A 17,305-nucleotide genomic window follows, 5' to 3' on the forward strand; every position below is an offset into this window, starting at 1 on the left:
AAAGGACAGGAGGAACTAGATAGAAGGGTATTGTCCAGTATGATATAGAAAGGACAGAAGGGAAGTAGACAGAAGGGTAAAATGAGAATGGAGAATTAGGTAGAGACATAATTTAAGCATGTTAAGACTATGGATTCTACCCTAAAGTTACTGAATAAACTTTGACATATTTTCAACAGGCAAATGACTTCATGATTACCTTCAATTTCCTACATATAAGAATCACACCCTAGATTGTTGTAGCCAAAGAGATAGGTTGAAGATTGACTGCTGGGGTTAGAGAGATGGCTCAGCGGTTAAAACCTTTTTTTTGCTTAGGTTTGAATCCCCTGAACCCTGTACCCAAGTAAAGCCCAATGCTGAAAGAGTTGCAAACATTTGGCATGCATTTGTAGAGGCTGAAGACCATGGCCTGCTCGCGCGCTCTCTCTCTCTCTTTCTTCACACACACATAAATTGATAGTTATTATTTCACATAATGTATTATCTGAAAGTTCTTGATCCTCTAGGCGGCATCCCATTTAGAAGAATACAGTGGCATGCTTGGGTCAGTTTCGAAGTGGATGGAGAAAGCCAAAATCTTGGTGCATGGAAATATTGTGTGGAATTCTGCAAGCCAACTTCGGGAACAGTGCATCTTGCATCAGGTAATGTTAGAAAAAGAAAACTTTTTTTCACAGAGTAACAGAGAGCCATTTGTTTGACTCAACTGGCTAAACTGAAAATGTTATAGGGGCCAGATTTTTTAAAAACTGCTAAGTATTATGGTTTGACAGGAAGAAGTTACCTGGAAGCGATCCAGAGATGGTGTATAAATGAACTCCCTCTATTTTGCCCAGAATAAATAAACTCTTCACGAGAGACTAAGATGCCATCCGCCATACTGTACTTTCAGGGTTTCAGTTACTATTGACAGTTTCTTTGAGGCAACGGTGGGTAGGACGTTCTTCCCCATGAAGGGAAGTCGGTGAAGAGGCTCCACACAGCCCTGGAGATAGCCAGACACTGCCCCTTGGGACTGCCTCACTTGTAGCAGGATATGCTGTCTCTTAATAATTCTGTCTTCTCATCAGCAGACAGGGAAGCAGATAATACCCATCTCTCACTTTCTCATTTGTGCAAACCTCTGGCCCATGCGGCTTGTCGGAGGAGTTCTCTCGCCTTCTTCCCTTAGCACTTGCCAAGGCTCAGTCATGTGGCCTCCTCAGGAGGTTGGAGGCAGCGGGGAGACAATAAGTCGGCATCACATGATGGCCACATTGCCTCATTTCCTCTGAAGTTATGTGACAAAAGTATTCCCTTTCTTTTGGTCATATTATTCAGAAAACACTTCAACATTTTGTACCTTGAGTTGAATTAGATATAGGTACAGATAATGTAAGAGGTTAGCTATTTTACAATAAAGTATCTACTGGCTTTTATTTAGGTTATATAAACATCCTCAGTTATTCTAGATTTTCATATCTATGCGTTTAGCTTTTCAGCTCATTCCCCTTGTCCAACTGGTTCCACTTGAGAGTGTTCTAGATGGAATTTTTCCCTTCATGGTCCTGTTTTCTTTCCCTGTATCCACAGCCATCCTCCTGTATTGAATTTCACACACTCCTCCCAAGATGTGTTTCTTAAACAACCGATCATTTGCTATGTGATATACTTTACTAACAGACAAGACTTGCGCTAACATTGATTGTCAATAATGAAAGCATACCCATGCTCTTTAAAAATATACAAATACAAGGCCGGGACGGTGGCGCACGCCTTTAATCCCAGCACTTGGGAGGCAGAGGTAGGAGGATTGCTGTGAGTTCAAGGGCACCCTGAGACTACATAGTGAATTCCAGGTCAGCCTGGGCTAGAGTGAGAGCCTCCCTCAAAAAAATAAAAATATATATATACAAATACAAATTTCAGGAAAATAGAAAAAATAAATGTAAAATTATGATTAATAATTTTTTTGGTTTTTTGAGGGAGGGTCTTGCTCTAGCTCAGGCTGACCTGGAATTCACTATGTAGTCTCAGTGTAGCCTTGAACTCATGGCAATCCTCCTAACTCTGCCTCCTGAGTGCTGGGATTAAAGGAGTGTACCACTAGGCCCATCCATGATTAATTTTTTTTTTTTTTTTTTTTTGAGGGAGAGTCTCACTGTGGCCCAGGCTGACCTATGATTCACTGTGTAGTCTCAGGCTGGCCTTGAACTCAAAGCGATACTCCTACCTCGGCCTCCCACATGCTGGGATTAAAGGTGTGTGCCAACACGCCTGGCCAATGAAGGTCATTTAAATAATATCTTCTACACTTAGTATTTATCTAACAATCAAATACATAGTACTTTCCTGATCCAGAAATTTTTCAAAGCGTCTAGGATAAAAAGAATTCTCCTGGCCCCTGCTTCCGTGGAGATGACAGGATAGAAGAAGGGCAGAGAGAAAGGAGAGAATTCGATGACAGTGGGGAAGTGAGGAGAGGGTGGATTCGGGGTGCTGCAGGAACCACAGAGCGGTCTCAACCTGGACGCCCTGGCTGAGCTGGAAAAATAAGGTGTTACCGGGCGAGTCCTGAACACCGCGGACTACTTGTATTTCAGACAAAACACACGACACTGTGGGAATGCTGGCAGCTTGAATGCTGGATGCTAATTCAATAACCCTGGAAAGGGGCTGGAGAGATGGCTTAGCGGTTAAGCACTTGCCTGTGAAGCCTAAGGACCCCGGTTCGAGGCTCGGTTCCCCAGGTCCCACGTTAGCCAGATGCACAAGGGGGCGCACGCGTCTGGAGTTCGTTTGCAGTGGCTGGTAGCCCTGGCGCGCCCATTCTCTCTCTCTTTCTCTCTCTGCCTCGTTCTCTGTCTGTTGCTCTCAAATAAATAAATAAAAATAAACCAAAAAAAAAAAAAAAAACCCTGGAAAGCTGGAAAGAGACAGGCATTAAGAGCCAAGAGATCAGAAGAAGACAGACGATAAACCCTTCAGAAACGTGGGCTTCATCCAGAAATCACCATGGAGTCAGCCTTTGACAAATAATCTGCCTCCAAGTGGGAAGCTTAGAGTGAAGTTTAATGAAGTTACCATCTCAGCCCGCGGAAGCGTATTGCTGCCTAAACCAGCAGAAGGCATGGTTTCTGTATGCCACTGGAGAAGGATGAGGTCTGCCTTTGAAGATGGATCCCAAGATCAATAGAAACTGGAAAGCTAGAAGTCCCTTTCTTGGGTATTACTACCAAGGCCAGTTGCCAGGTGTTTACAAACTGGGCAGCTTAGTGGATTGTCTGCACTGCGGCCAAGCTGGGGGTTGGGGATATGAGAGATCTGCACAGACACTGGGGAAGAGACTCAGCGTGTAGATACAGTTTTGGGGATCCTCATGTGTCTCCCTCAAGAATGAAAGCCGCCAGTATTCATCCAGAAGAGTGCATAGTAAGAAAATCCATGTGTTCTAATTTCAGTGCAAAGGCATCATGGTAATACATTAGTGTGTTATGACCTTAATTGACTAAAATATGTCAGAATGAACCAGCAGGATATCTTATGTTTCTTTCTTATATTTTCAATAATTTCTAATCATCTATTTTTTGTAGTTTAAACATATTACATTAATTGTGAGCCGAAGAAAAAAATCCTTCATTTCTTCATTTCTTTAAAGAGTCTATTCCCTAAAGTAATATCCCATTCTATGTTTGTTTTACTCAGCAGACAACTCCCCAACTTCACATTCCCTTTTCCCCTGCTGCATATGTTGTTTTCTCCCTGTGAAATAAATGTCTTTCCCAACCTCCCCATCTGTGACATACTGGCATCCATTCTTCCGTGAGCCTTCGCTCCACCTTCCCGCAAGGTGTAGCCTCTCTCTCCTGCATCATCCTGGGGAACTTGTCTTCCCCTTCATTCTCCATTTCATGTCATAGCTACTTGGATGCATTCCTTTGCACATATTGACATGTACTGGTACTCTCGTGGGTGATATAGGCTGAATATCAGGGCTGTACTTCTCTTCCAAGTAATTTCTCCCTCCTCATCTTAACACAAACACTCGACGGCTGTATTTATCTACGGTGTCCTTGCCTTATTTTTTGTTTTGATTTTGGGAATGTAAATCTCAGCTATAGAATAAGAAAATCACGAAGTGCGTGTTTAGCTTAAATATAGGCTAAGGCAAGCCCAGAGACCTGTCAAGACAGACCGTGCGCCCAAACATCACCATGATTGGAATTCTCGCGTCCTGACTCTCACGGGGAGGCAGTCTGGGGCTGGCGAAACATGAATTCCATAGCCCTGTGCCCAGTAACATCCAGCTGCAGCAAGCCATGAAGGCTCCTGTACTGTGATTTGTTTTTTCTGTGTATAGCAGTGACCTCCTCGTTGCTGGGATAAAACCCCAGACCAGAAGCAGCTTGTGGGAGGAAAGGATTTATCCCAGGCTTACAGTTTCGGAGGGAAGCTGCATCTTGGTGGAGGAATCGGGCTCAGTTTATCATGCACCCAAAACAGAGAGAATGGCCGATGTTAGCTAGCTCTCAGCGCCAGCAGGGCTAATCAATCCCAAGTCAACGCTTGGTGAAACGCCTCCTGCAGCAAGGCTCCCCACTTCAGAGCTCCCGTGCAGTGGACCAAGGAGATGGCTGAAATCACAAACTCCAGAGGCTGTGGGGGACATTTTGTATCCAAACCCTCACGTTGTGAAAAAGCAATCACGCTACATAGCCACTAAGGGATGCACGGGGGTGCGAAGGGCAGCCAGTCATGTGAACATGCACACAGGAACCTGCAGCGTGCACATGCGGGGCCTGAACTGCAGCCTGCTCCTGAGTCTGCTGCTCTTCCTGCCACCCAGAACCTGCCGCGTTCGCCTCTCCTCCCTACGCCTTTCATGAATATTGTCTCTCCACTCTAGACCCTGCTGGAAGAAGCTGAAGAGATTGACAGTGATCTAGAATCCATGGCTGAGAAACTGCAGTATCTCACGAGCGTGTACCACACAGAAAAAATGTCCCGGCAAGTGGCAGAACTGGGACGGGAGACTGAAGGGTTGCGGCAGATGATCCGAGTTCGTTTGCAGAGTCTCCAAGATGCAGCAAAGGTAAAATGATAATAATAATAATTAACTAAATTAAATATAAAAGAACACTTAAATTAAAAGAAAATAGCATTGCTGCTAGAAAGAGTGAGTGAGTGAGAGACCATTCCCTGTGGTGGGATGTACTCTTCACCATGGTGAGATGCTTCGCCTATGATTTTGAATTTCTTCGACTCCAATACAGTAGTCGTCAGGTGGCCTTTTGCTCTCTAGGATATGAAAAAATTTGAAGCTGAGCTGAGAAACCTTCAAGCCGCTTTAGAACAAGCCCAGGCCTCCCTGACTTCCTCGGAGGTTGGACGCCTCAGCCTCAAGGAGCAGCTCTCTCACCGACAGGTAAGCAGAAACACTTTGCGTGCGGGGCTGGGGAGCAGTGTTTTAGAAATAGCACCTCAAGGGAAAATGCTTTCTAAATCCAGAAATAATCTCCTAAAAATATTTTATCAAGTATTCATTTGCAAGAAGACAGACACGGGGGGGGGGGGATTGAGAGAGAGAATAAGAGAATGAGACCAGGTGGACTGGAGCTCCTGCCTCTGCAAAGGACCTCCAGATGCACGCACTTCTGTGTGTATCTGGCTTTGCATGGGTACTGGAGAATCGAACTTTGCAAGCAAGTACCTTTAATTGCTGAGCCATTTCTTCAGCCCTCAGTTCAGTCATAGTATTATTATTGATGAATGATTTAAAAATACATTCCTTGCAAAATGTTCCAGGTGTGTCCAATTTGTGGCCCATGGGACAAGGATACCTATGAATTTAGGCTGACACAGACTTGTAAACTTACTTAAAACATTATGAGATTTGTGGGGGGGGGTGTGTGGAGGGTGTGTGTGAGGGGGTGTGGGTGCGATTTTTCTTTTTTAATACCTGCAGAGTTCTCAAGTGCAAACCTTCTGTCTAATATCAGTTTGCTATGCCAAGAGGCTGGACCCATTTGCTAGGATAAGTTGGCGTCTTTTTCTTATGTAATACATGTGTGGAAGTGTGTGGAAGTCTTCAACTGTGACGTCGTCCTTGCAGCACTTGCTGTCTGAGATGGAGTCACTGAAGCCAAAGGTGCAAGCCGTGCAGGTGTGCCAGAGCGCTCTCCGGATCCCCGAGGACGTGGTCGCCAGCCTGCCCCTGTGCCACGTAGCCCTGCGGCTGCAGGAGGAAGCCAGCCGGCTGCAGCACACGGCCATCCAGCAGTGCAACATCATGCAGGCAGGTGCAGCCTTGCAGCCGGCTCTGCCAGCAGAGCCCATGCCAGGGCAGCCAGCGCCGATGACTCACCGGCTGCTTTTCTTGGCATTGTGTGGGCTCAGCCATCCAAACGCACCCAGCGTGCTAAATCTGACAGACTGTTGTGCTTATATAAATCAAGAGATTAAAATGCTGTCATTCGCATCACCCACAAAAAGCCTGGGGAAAGCTCTCTACAAAAATATCCTTTAGTGAAAACTATCTTTTGGTGACATTCTTTTAATATATAAAGAATGACTTGCATAGGATAATTTTGCATTCAAGCCCATATTTTTCTGTTTTTTATTTGCCTGAAAATAATGTAGGACTTAAGGATACGGGCATACTGTTCTACGTGATAGAGCTAGTTCATATTTCATTCAGTGCACTGATTCATTAAAGACATTTTCTGGCCCGAGAGACATATGACAAAGTTTGAATTCTTGATCTCTTTGCCTAATAAGAGAGAAAGTATCTCCATGAAAAAATCACACTGTATTTATTCTATTGACTCCTTCCAAATAATAGTTACCTGCTTTATCACGAAATCCACCACAATAAAGTCACAAGAGCGAAAGTGAGCAACTCTTCTTGCTCTTTGTGTTAACATGTCGCGTACTAGATACTAAGTTCCAGAAGCTACAAGCCATGCATAAATTAGATTTTATCCCCTATTTCCATTCTTATTTGTGTGTTAAACATCTTATTTGGCATTTTTCATTTTTTTAATGTTTTATTTTATTTTGTTTTATTTTTTTTCCAAGGCAAGGTCTCACTCTTGCCCAGACTGACCTAGAATTCACTCTGTAGTTCAGGCTGGCCTTGAACTCATAGCAATCCTACCTCAGGCTTGCAAGTGCTGGGCTTAAAGGCGTGTGCCACAATGTCTGCCTCATTCAGTAGTTTGTTTGTTTTTCGAGGCAGTGTCTCACTCTGGCCCAGGCTGACCTGGAATTCACTATGTGGTCTCAGGGTGGCCTTGAAGTCACAGCGATCCTCCTTCCTCTGCCTCCTGAGTGCTAGGATTAAAGGCGTTCGCCACCACGCCCAGTTCATTTAGCATTTTTTATATGAAGGAAGAAATAGTTCTTCTGCTTTCTGGCCATTACCTTTCATCTTCAGGACGATGTGAGCAGGGAGAAGAGGTGAAATCCTATCCACTCACTGGCTTTGATGACGCCAGAAATTCCATTACAATGTTTGAAAAGAAAGCCTTCCTTCATTTTTAAATGTTACTTTATTTTAAATCTTAAAAAAAAGTATTTCATTTATTTATTTGAGAGAGAAAAAGAGGGAGAGAGAGAGAGAGAATGGGTGCACCAGGGCCTCCAGCCACTGCAAACAGAACTCCAGGCGCATGCTCCACCTTGTGCACCTGGCTTTCATGAGTTCTGGGGAATCTAACCTGGGTCCTTAGGGTTTGCAGGCAAGCACCGTAACCACTAAGTCATTCTCCAGCTCTAAAATGTTACTTTTATGTTTTGACAATTGCATATATGCAAATAATGCGTTTTAATCATCATCACTCCAATGCTACCCTCACTTATCCCTCTCCCCTTCCACTATTTATCCCATTCTTCCCAATGAACCCCTTTCCTATTTTCAGGTTCTTTGTTTCGTGTTGTTTTGTGACCCACTGACTTAATCTCGGGTTGCTTGCCTGAGCATGGATAGGAGGTATTTGCTGGAATACGGGCATCTTAGCAGTGGTTACTCCAACAATATGACTTGTCCTCTCCCGGCAACTGTTAACTGCCTCTAGCTACTCTGGGAGGAGTGGGCTTGTGCGAAGCCCTCCCCCGACTATGATGATATGTCCACAGCTCAACCATGATGTTCCTCCGTGAAAGTCCGAGACCTCGAACCATCTGTGGATTTCGCCTATCGCTTCTCGATTTCCTAGATACCCAGGGAGATGGGGAGGGAAGATGACAGTCAAGTGTAACAGTCGCTGACCCTGTTATGGGCACAGCAAGCAAATCGTGTCCTGTTTCTTTTCCTAGGAGGCTGTGGTGCAGTATGAGCACTGTGAGCAAGAGATGAAGCAGCTACAGCAGCTGATAGAGGCCGCTCACAGGGAGATCGCCGACAAGCCCGTGGCCACCAGCAACATCCAGGAGCTGCGGGCGCAGATTTCTCGGCACGAGGTGAGACAGGGGGCTGGTCAGAGCAACCCCAGGAGGAGCTGGAAGACAAGAAAAAGAATTTTTATTTTTAATTCTTTGTCCTCCTTCGCCCCTGGGCAGACCTTAGGCATTCTTTGCATTTTGAAGATAGCCTTTGCTGGTGCAGTGACATGAGTCTTCCCAAACATCCCCCAGCCTCTTTATGAGTTGTGCAAGACACATCTCAGCCAGGATAGACTGATTCTCTCCTACACCCCCAGACAGTTAATACCATAAACAGTCCACACGTGCCACGCAGCTCCTGATTGTAAAGCTGACGATAATGATGGCTGGCAAGATGGCTCAGTGGTTAAAGGTGCTTGCTTACAAAGCCTGCTAGCCCAGCTTCAATTCTCAAGCCACCCACTGAAGCGGGATGCCAGGAATGGCACAAGCTTCTGGCACTCATTCCCAGCAGCAAGAGGCCCTGGCACCCCCATGCATGCACATGCATGCACACACACAAATAAATAAATAAATAAATAAATAAATAAATAAATAAATAAATGTTTAAAATGCTTACACATGCCTTTAATCCCAGCACTCAGGAAGCAAAGGTAGGAGGATCGCTGTTAGTTCAAGGCCACCCTGAGACTCCATAGTGAATTCCAGGTCAGCCTGGACTAGAGTGAGACCCTACCTTGAAAAACCAAAACAAAAATAAAAAATAAAAAAAAATTAAAAATGCTTACAAGAAACAGTGGTGCTCGGATCTATGAAGGATTCCTTTACTTCTTGAAAACAAGAGAATTTCTTGGGCTGGAGAGTTGGCTTAGCTGTTAAGGCACTTGCCTGCCAAGCCAAAAGACCCAGGTTCCATTCTCCAGTATCCACATAAGCTAGATATACAAGGCGGTGCATGCATCTTGAGTTCATTTGCAGTGGCTAGAGGCCCTGGCACGCCCACTCTCTCTCTTCTCTTTGCCTCTTTATTATCTATAAAATAAATAAATAAAATATTTTTTAGAAGCATTTCACATGAGAAAAGGAAATCACTCCTCCTTTCATCTATCAGCAATTTCAGTTCTTCCTCTAAAATCAGGAATGGCCTATGGAATTTTCTTTGCTCATTGTTAAATGGAAATTGTCAGTATCTCTGCCCATCTTTAAATGGGCCTCCTCCTTCTTGGCCCCTTGACAACGGGTGACCTTGACTTCAGGCGCTCCTTGAGCATACCTGAGCTCAGAGGGCAGAGCCCTGGAGCGGCACTCAGCTGTGAGTCTCCTTTCTTGGCCTGCCAATCCCAACTTGATCCAGTTTACTCTTTCCCTGGGGGCTGGTTCTCAGCACCATGAAGTTTAGTAGGTGACTGGGAAGGAGGTGTCTTACTTCTTTGTGCCAAGAATAGACATTTGGTTTGTCCTGCCATCTGCTCTGTTTTAACTTTGTCATGAGAACAATTTTTTTTGAACCAAATATGATAATAAAGTTCCCAGAAAACTAAAAAGTTCCCTTTAAGCATGGAAGGTCTCACCAGCCCTGCTAGAATTCTTGACCTAATACACCAATGACTTCCATTTACAAATATTTTCCAAAATAAATAAATATCCCATTTACTCTTACTTCTGAAAATATTGTTATCTGTTAATTATTTCTCCTATGGATTCTTGATAAGGTGTACTGGCTTTTGAAAATCCTGTTTATATTTAGACTACATGCTACATATTTGCCATAAAACATTTTTTCAACTCCCATCTCAAAAGATAAAAATCCTACTATGATGTAAATATTTTCTTAGTATTTAAATTTTTTGTTTATTTTTATTTATTTATTTATTTGAGAGCTACAGACAGAGAAAGAGGCAGAGATAGAGAGAGAGAATGGGCATGCCAGGGCCTCCAGCCACTGCAAATGAACTCTAGATGCATGCACCTGAGTATCTAGCTTACATGGGTTCTGGAGAATGGAGCTTCGAATTTGTGTCCTTAGGCTTCACAGGCAAGTGCTTAACCACTAAGGCATCTCTCCAGCCCTCTTAGTATGTTTTTATTGACAACTTCCAGAGTTATAGACAATAAACCATGGTAATTCTGTCCCCCACCCACTTTCCCCTTTGCAAGGTTATATTTTTTGTTTTGTAAATAACACCTTTTTTACTTTGATCCTATGAAGAGTAGTTGTTATGTAATGTCTTTTTTTTCTTCTTCTTCTTCTTCAGATAGGGTCTGTATAACTTAAACTAACCTCAAACTTCAGATACTCCTGCCTGAGGCTTCGAAGCACTAAAATTACGGGTCAATGCCAATATGTCCAACCCATAATCTCCTTCTTATCACTAAGAAAACTATTTTTTCGCACAATGACTTCCTGAGCTCCTAAATCTAGTAACTAGGGGCTGGAGAGATGGCTCAGCTATTAAAGCACTTGCCTGTAAAGCCTAATGACCCTGGTTCGATTCCCCAGTTCCCACATAAAGCCAGATGCAAAAAGTGGCACTTGCATCTGGAGTTTGCAGTGGCTAGAGGCCCATGCCCCATCCCCCTTCTATCTCACTCTGCTTGTACATAAATAAATACAATATTGTTAGAAAACCAATGAACTGGTTGAATCCATCACTGTTAGCTCCAAATTCGTACCAAAAGTTGCTTGGGCTGCATCACTGTGCAAAGGAGAAGGTGGTCTAGGAAAAGAAAGGATGCTCCTAAGGTCACAGAGCTAGAGCTCTGCAGAATCTTCCTGGCCCCCAGGTCAGGGTTCTGCTCATCACCTCACGTTTTCTCCTCACACTTCTGAGTCCCCAAGTAGACGTCTGCTTGTTTCATCACATGATTTGGAACACATTGCAGGCAAGTAATGATGTCATCTTGTTCAAGGTTCACCGTTACAGATAAAACAAACACAGGAAGGGAAGTGCCTAGTAGAGGAATGCCGGATTGGTAATAACGTAAAAATCAGGATGCGGGTAATTTCCTGTACGTTCTGTCTTTCAATTGAATTTCAGTTTTCATCTGAGTCTGGTTTTGATGTGAATGAGTTCTGGGCATACTCATAATATCTTTTGAATTTTTTCACAAGTTGAATTTTATTTGAAAAAAAATGTCCTGTTACTTTTAAGTCATAGAATAGAATATTCGAACTTCTTTGCTTTCCATCTGACATAGAAGTTCCACTCCGGGATTCAGAAAGCTGTTTACCTTGGAGAGCCCACTGTCCGCATGTCCCACTCTGATAAAGATCATCATATTTTTGCTTTACAAGATAGGGTCTCACTCGAGCCCAAAATCACGTGGAACTCACTATGTAGTGTCAGGGTGGCCTCAAACTCATGGTGATCCATTACCTCTGCCTCCTGAGGGCTGGGATTAAAGGCATGCGCCCCCACAGCTGGCATAATAATCATTTTTACAAATACTTGGTCCAGGGCTGGGGAAAGAGTTCAGTAGATAAAATACTTGCCTCATAAGGATGAAGAACTAAATCTGATGACCTATACCTATGCAAAAATATTGGGCACTGGGCCTGGTTGCAGGCATCAAGATTCTCAGTGCTGGGCAGTGGTGACAGGAAGATCCCTGGAGCTTGTTGGCTAACTAGCCCAGACTAAGCTTATGTTATATTATATTATATTATATTATATTATATTATATTATATTATATTATATTATATTATATTATATTATACCTCCAGGCCAATAAGAGACCATGTCTCAAAAACAGGTAGATGATGTTTCTCAAGGTGACACCAAGGTTGTCCTCTGGCCTCCATGTGCACCCATGACCATGCACACCAAACACACACCCATCCACTCACACTCATAGGAACACGCATGCATATGTGCAAAACATACCTAGGACAAATTAAAATATGCATATGTTTATATTTTGAACAGGTTGGCATAAAAGTCATGAGATGCAAGCAGGTTTTATGGAACAAAGTCCTGGGGTCATGAGGGTTGACTTTGAGATGAAAACTCTCATAAACCAAGCAAGCCAAAGACACTTGCAGTGGTGATTGGAGCTGTGCCGGGCACTGCAGCAGGGGCCTGTGGTCAGACATCTGGTTAGAGGTGGACAAGGCTAGCCCTGTGGACTTTCCTGCCGTCTTCACTTACTGTAACTTCCTCACTGTTTCTTTTTTTTTTTAATTTTTTTGTTCATTCTTATTTATTTGAGAGTGACAGAGAGAGAGAGAGAGAGAGAGAGAGAGAGAGAATGCCCACGCCAGGGCTTCCAGCCACTGCAAACGAACTCCAGACGCGTGCACCCCCTTGTGCATCTGGCTAACGTGGGTCCTGGGGAATCAAGCCTCGAACTGGGGTCCTTAGGCTTCACAGGCAAGCGCTTAACCACTAAGCCATCTCCCCAGCCCCTCACTGTTTCTTTTATAGGACAAGTCGCTAAGCCGTTTCAACTCTTTGAGTCCAGAGTCTTGTAAGCTGGTAGATGACCTGGATATCACATGGTAACTAATTATAATGAACATCCTTTCTCGAGCATGTGCCCATGTGCCAACCACCAGGCTCCATGTAGAAAGCAGCAATTTTGAAAGACCCATTAGGTTCAATTAACTATTTGCAGCCTCAGGTCTAAAGAAACAATGAATTGTACTTTTTGAATCCTTGTTTAAAAAAATTCCTGTTCTCGAGCTGGAAAGATGGCTTAGCAGTTAAGGCACTTGCCTGCAAAGCTTAAGGACCTATGTTTGACTCTCCAGATCCCATGTAAACCAGACACACAAAGGTAAAAGTAAAGGTGTCTGGAGTTCAGTTGCAATGGCTGAGGCCCTGGTGTGCCAATTCTCGTTCACTTACTCACTCTCTCTAAATTAAAAAGAAAAACTAATAACAGTAGTAAAACGAAAATTCCTGTTCACATCTAGACCAAAATGACACTGTTAGCTGAATTATGCAAGACTGCCTCCCCTTCTGCTTGGTTTTGGTTGAGGAGGGGCAGGAACAAAACAATAATACAAAAAATACGTATGTGGTGTGCATATTTGTACATGGGTGCATGTGTGTATACATGAATGTATAGCTCACTATCACTGTCACTTAAAGAAACTGATGTGTAGCGGTACACGCCTATAGCACCTCTCAGGGTGCTGAGGCAGGAGGATTACTTTGTGTTTAATGGCAAATGAAGCTACAGAGCAAGACGTCTCTCTACATACCGAGAGAGAGAGAGAGAAAGGTTTAATGTCTTTGTCATGTTAACAGAAAACACATTTCCAACTTCAGAGGGAGTAAGAGCTTATTCTTGAGCCAAATATAAGTGACAGTGGCCTCAGCAAAAGTATTCGTGTACCCTGAATTATATAATCTAGTGTGGAAGCAGTTAGCTCTGTCACAAACAAAAGAAAGTTACAAATCAAGATATTTTAAGTACAGTAATAGGAAGAGGTGGGTGGTTAAGGCAAAGTGAGGACATGTTTGCTATAAGTTTCAGATGTCATCTGAAGACATTCTTGGCTTTCAAGTTGGTAGAAGCCAGGGGTCTGTCCAGTTAATGCATCCTGGAAAGGTTTTACCTAAGAGCCCCAGGCTGTGAGGCCAGACACAGAGATGGGCTGGACTAAAGACAGCCCCGTGATGATTTGGACCTGGATTTGCAACATTCCATGAAGTTCTAATCAGTCAATCAGCCTGGTGGCACCTTTAACATAGGCGTGGCTTTTGTGGGAGCTTATTTCATAGTCACAGAACGTGTTCTGTGCAAAGCACCAAGTGAGAGCTTCTCATGAGAAGCCAAATGAAAGGAAAAGAGTAAGATGTTTGATTTTTACGTTTTAGAATATATCTATGTATGCATATATATATATTTTCAATTCGATAAGGATGCAAAAACATTGCTTTTAATACTTCGCATTTTTAATATTTTGTACCCAAGCAGGAAAGTATAATTGTAACATTAGTATCATGCCCTTAAAGTTGAACTGAAGTTATCTTTTATTTAGAGGCATGCACTGTCCAGAAGATGCTTCCAAAAAGCGTTAAACCCTCTGTATTCCACAATCCTTTTTTATTTTTTTTTCAAGAGTAAATGAAATCAGAAGACATTACATTTGTGGAGCATTTTAAAGCTCCCTAAAAAGCTCAGTGCATAACAGAGTTCATGAGAAAACTTGATGAACGCGCACCACTTTATTTAGGGAGTCAGTCTGCATAAAAATTGGCATGTAATTTTACAATATCTAGTTTTCCCAGACAGCCCTCCCCTGCTCCCCCCCCCAAAAAAAAAGCCTTTCTGCGGTGACAAAAAAACCAATGTGGCAGTTTACTTTGCAACTCTATCTATACCGACTGTCATCTTTGGACATGCTCAGTATATGTATATGTAAATATATATATATATATATATATATGAAGAGCTGAGCACTGCATTTTTTTTGTCTGTGATTTTTGTCATCACATGACCTAATTTCCATGGCGTGAACCATCTGGTGCATTTCAGATGCATCAGGTATTCCAAAGGAAGGTGTCAGATCTTGAAGGTGGAAGGCCACGATTCCATGGGGAGCCCCATCTCCGCGTCGCCTCCTTTCCGGGGCTGGGTGGTCGCGCTGGGGCTGCGGGGGTCTGGCGGGGTGGGGTGTCGGAGGCAGCTGCGGGCCCACATCCTGCCCCTGCGAGCCGCGGCCGGGCTGGGCGCCGCCTCTCATTGGCTGGCCGGCGGCGCTGCAGGAAGATGTGCGCCGCGGCTGTTTGCTTTTTGATGCCGGCGGGGAGGAGGAGGAGGAGGAGGAGAGGGAGGAGGAGGTGAGGGGGGGGGTGGACCAGGAGCTGACACTCACTGGGGCCCGAATCATGTTTCCTCAGGAGCTGGCGCAGAAAATCAAGGGCTACCAGGAGCAGATCGCCTCGCTGAATTCCAAGTGCAAGACGCTGACCATGAAGGCCAAGCACGCCACCATGCTGTGGACAGTGACCGAGGTCGAGGGGCTGGCGGAAGGGACCGAGGACCTGGACCGGGAGCTCCTCCCCGTGCCATCGGCCCACCCCTCTGTGGTCATGGTAAGAGCAAGTCTCTGGGTCCCCCCGGGGGTTTTTGCCCTCTGCACTGGAGCCCGGCTGGTGGCCCCAGTAAGCTTTTGGTTAAGACCTTGCAGATTCGGATTAAGGTGCAGTCTCTCTAACTCGCCGGGCCCAGAGCCAATCTTTGATACCGTAAACAGTGACAGCTCAAAAAACGATTTGCTTGAGACTTGGCATTCCCCTGCCTGAGAGCTGCTCTTCGTTCACTGGCAATGTTCCAATTATACAGCCAGGCTCTGAGCTTCCTTTAAAAATTAAAAAAAAAAAAAAAGAAAGAAAAATATTCCTTTGCACTGTGGTCTACTTTTCTGGAGATTGGGAGAATCTTCATCGTGAGTATATTTAGTTGTGTTTCCAAGCTGTCTGGCTGACTATACACTTGCATGTGCTCCCTGGCAAATGATTAGTGAAATGTAGAAGAAAAATGAGTCTAAGGAAAAATTGCCGAGTGCAAAATTGAAAGTTTAGTTTTGGACTCATCTATTTTTTATCATTTCTTTTTTCTTTTTTTTTTTTTGATTATCGGTTTTCTTGTACATTTTATATGTAACATGCATTGAAGTGTTTGCTAACCACAGCGTTACCTGGTGCTGTGTACTTTTTCTCATACAGGCTGTGTTTTCAGGAACATATAACCCTGCTTAGATCCATGTGGCAATATGTGACTGTAGATACATTTATCTCCTTTAGGCTATTTGGAATTTGAGTGGCCACAAAAGACTTTTATTTCATAGGCCCTGGTTTTTTTTTTGTTGTTGTTGTTTGTTTGTTTCTATGATGCATATCATGTTTTTCTAGTTATGTATAAAGGCACAAACACATTTAATAAAAACATTTAAGGAACTTTTTAATCAGTGCAGTAAAACGCTCCAATGCGTTTGGTAGGCACCCACCCACCTCTGCTGCTTTTAGCAGCGTTTCTCTTGAACACAAAACTTTAAAATCCAAACACAGGATTAATTTGTAAATGAGAGTGTCTCGGTCGTTCCAACCTCGGTTAATAATGATCTGTTTTGACCTTGTCCGTCCCGGGACGGCGCTAACATAGCTAACTGATTTTCATGTCCTCTGGGCTGCGTTTTACGTGGCAGATGACCGCAGGTCGCTGTCACACTTTGCTGTCACCCGTCACCGAAGAGTCTGGGGAGGAGGGAACCAACAGTGAGATTTCCTCTCCACCCGCCTGTCGCTCCCCTTCACCTGTGGCTAACGCCGAGGCTTCTCTTAACCAGGTACCTCCCACTTGGTGTTCCTCCCCCTGTGAGCTCTGGGTGGATGCCGTGCTCCGTTCTTCTGGACTGTGTGGGCGTGTCTCGTAGGTGTCTTGGCAGTGGGGACCAGGGACACACCGTTTGGTGCCACAGCTGTACAAGTCATGACGGCCATGCGAGGCCGGAGGCTCCGGGTGTCAGCCTCTCTCCTGACATGCTGATGATGTGAGGAAGAGAAAAATTGAAAGGTCTCTTTTAAGGCCTGACAGTTTCAGTTTGCAAGAATCACGTGTAGTGGGGTACTGCATCCGAACAGAGCGTGACAGGCTCTTGTCACTTTGGAGAAGGAGCGTGAGCGTGTGGCACTGTTAACATGCACTGGACAGAGTTGATGCTTACCAGCTCGCGTCTTCAGTATGACAGACGTCAGCTCAGAATGGTTTCATTTTTCTGCTTCTTGCATGTCTATGTGTGTGTGGTGTGCGTGCCTGTGTGTGCATATTTTCATGACCATGGGTGTGTGTGTGAAGGACTGAGGCTGATGTTGGGTAGCATTCTCAGCCGTTCTCCACCCTATTGACTGAGGCAGGGTATATCAGTTGAACCCAGAGTTCACTGATTCAACCAGTCTAGCCACACAGCATGCCTTCAGCATCCTTCCT

The 17,305-nt window shown here is 44.3% G+C and overlaps 1 protein-coding gene across 6 annotated transcripts in view; it reads left to right on the plus strand.

Annotated features, from left to right (window-relative positions):
• The window catches only part of Syne1 (spectrin repeat containing nuclear envelope protein 1), a 290,715-nt gene that overhangs the window by 91,545 nt on the left and 181,865 nt on the right, over positions 1 to 17,305 (plus strand). For all 6 annotated transcript variants that reach the window (XM_045158726.1, XM_045158729.1, XM_045158728.1 and 3 more), the window contains exons 46-52: positions 510 to 647; positions 4,889 to 5,074; positions 5,285 to 5,407; positions 6,095 to 6,277; positions 8,299 to 8,442; positions 15,217 to 15,411; positions 16,524 to 16,664. In XM_045158726.1, the coding sequence (XP_045014661.1) occupies positions 510 to 647; positions 4,889 to 5,074; positions 5,285 to 5,407; positions 6,095 to 6,277; positions 8,299 to 8,442; positions 15,217 to 15,411; positions 16,524 to 16,664 (1,110 nt within the window). The remainder of the gene's footprint in view (positions 1 to 509; positions 648 to 4,888; positions 5,075 to 5,284; positions 5,408 to 6,094; positions 6,278 to 8,298; positions 8,443 to 15,216; positions 15,412 to 16,523; positions 16,665 to 17,305) is intronic.

Source organism: Jaculus jaculus, chromosome 9, assembly GCF_020740685.1.
Source record: "Jaculus jaculus isolate mJacJac1 chromosome 9, mJacJac1.mat.Y.cur, whole genome shotgun sequence".
NCBI classification, from domain to species: domain Eukaryota; kingdom Metazoa; phylum Chordata; class Mammalia; order Rodentia; family Dipodidae; genus Jaculus; species Jaculus jaculus.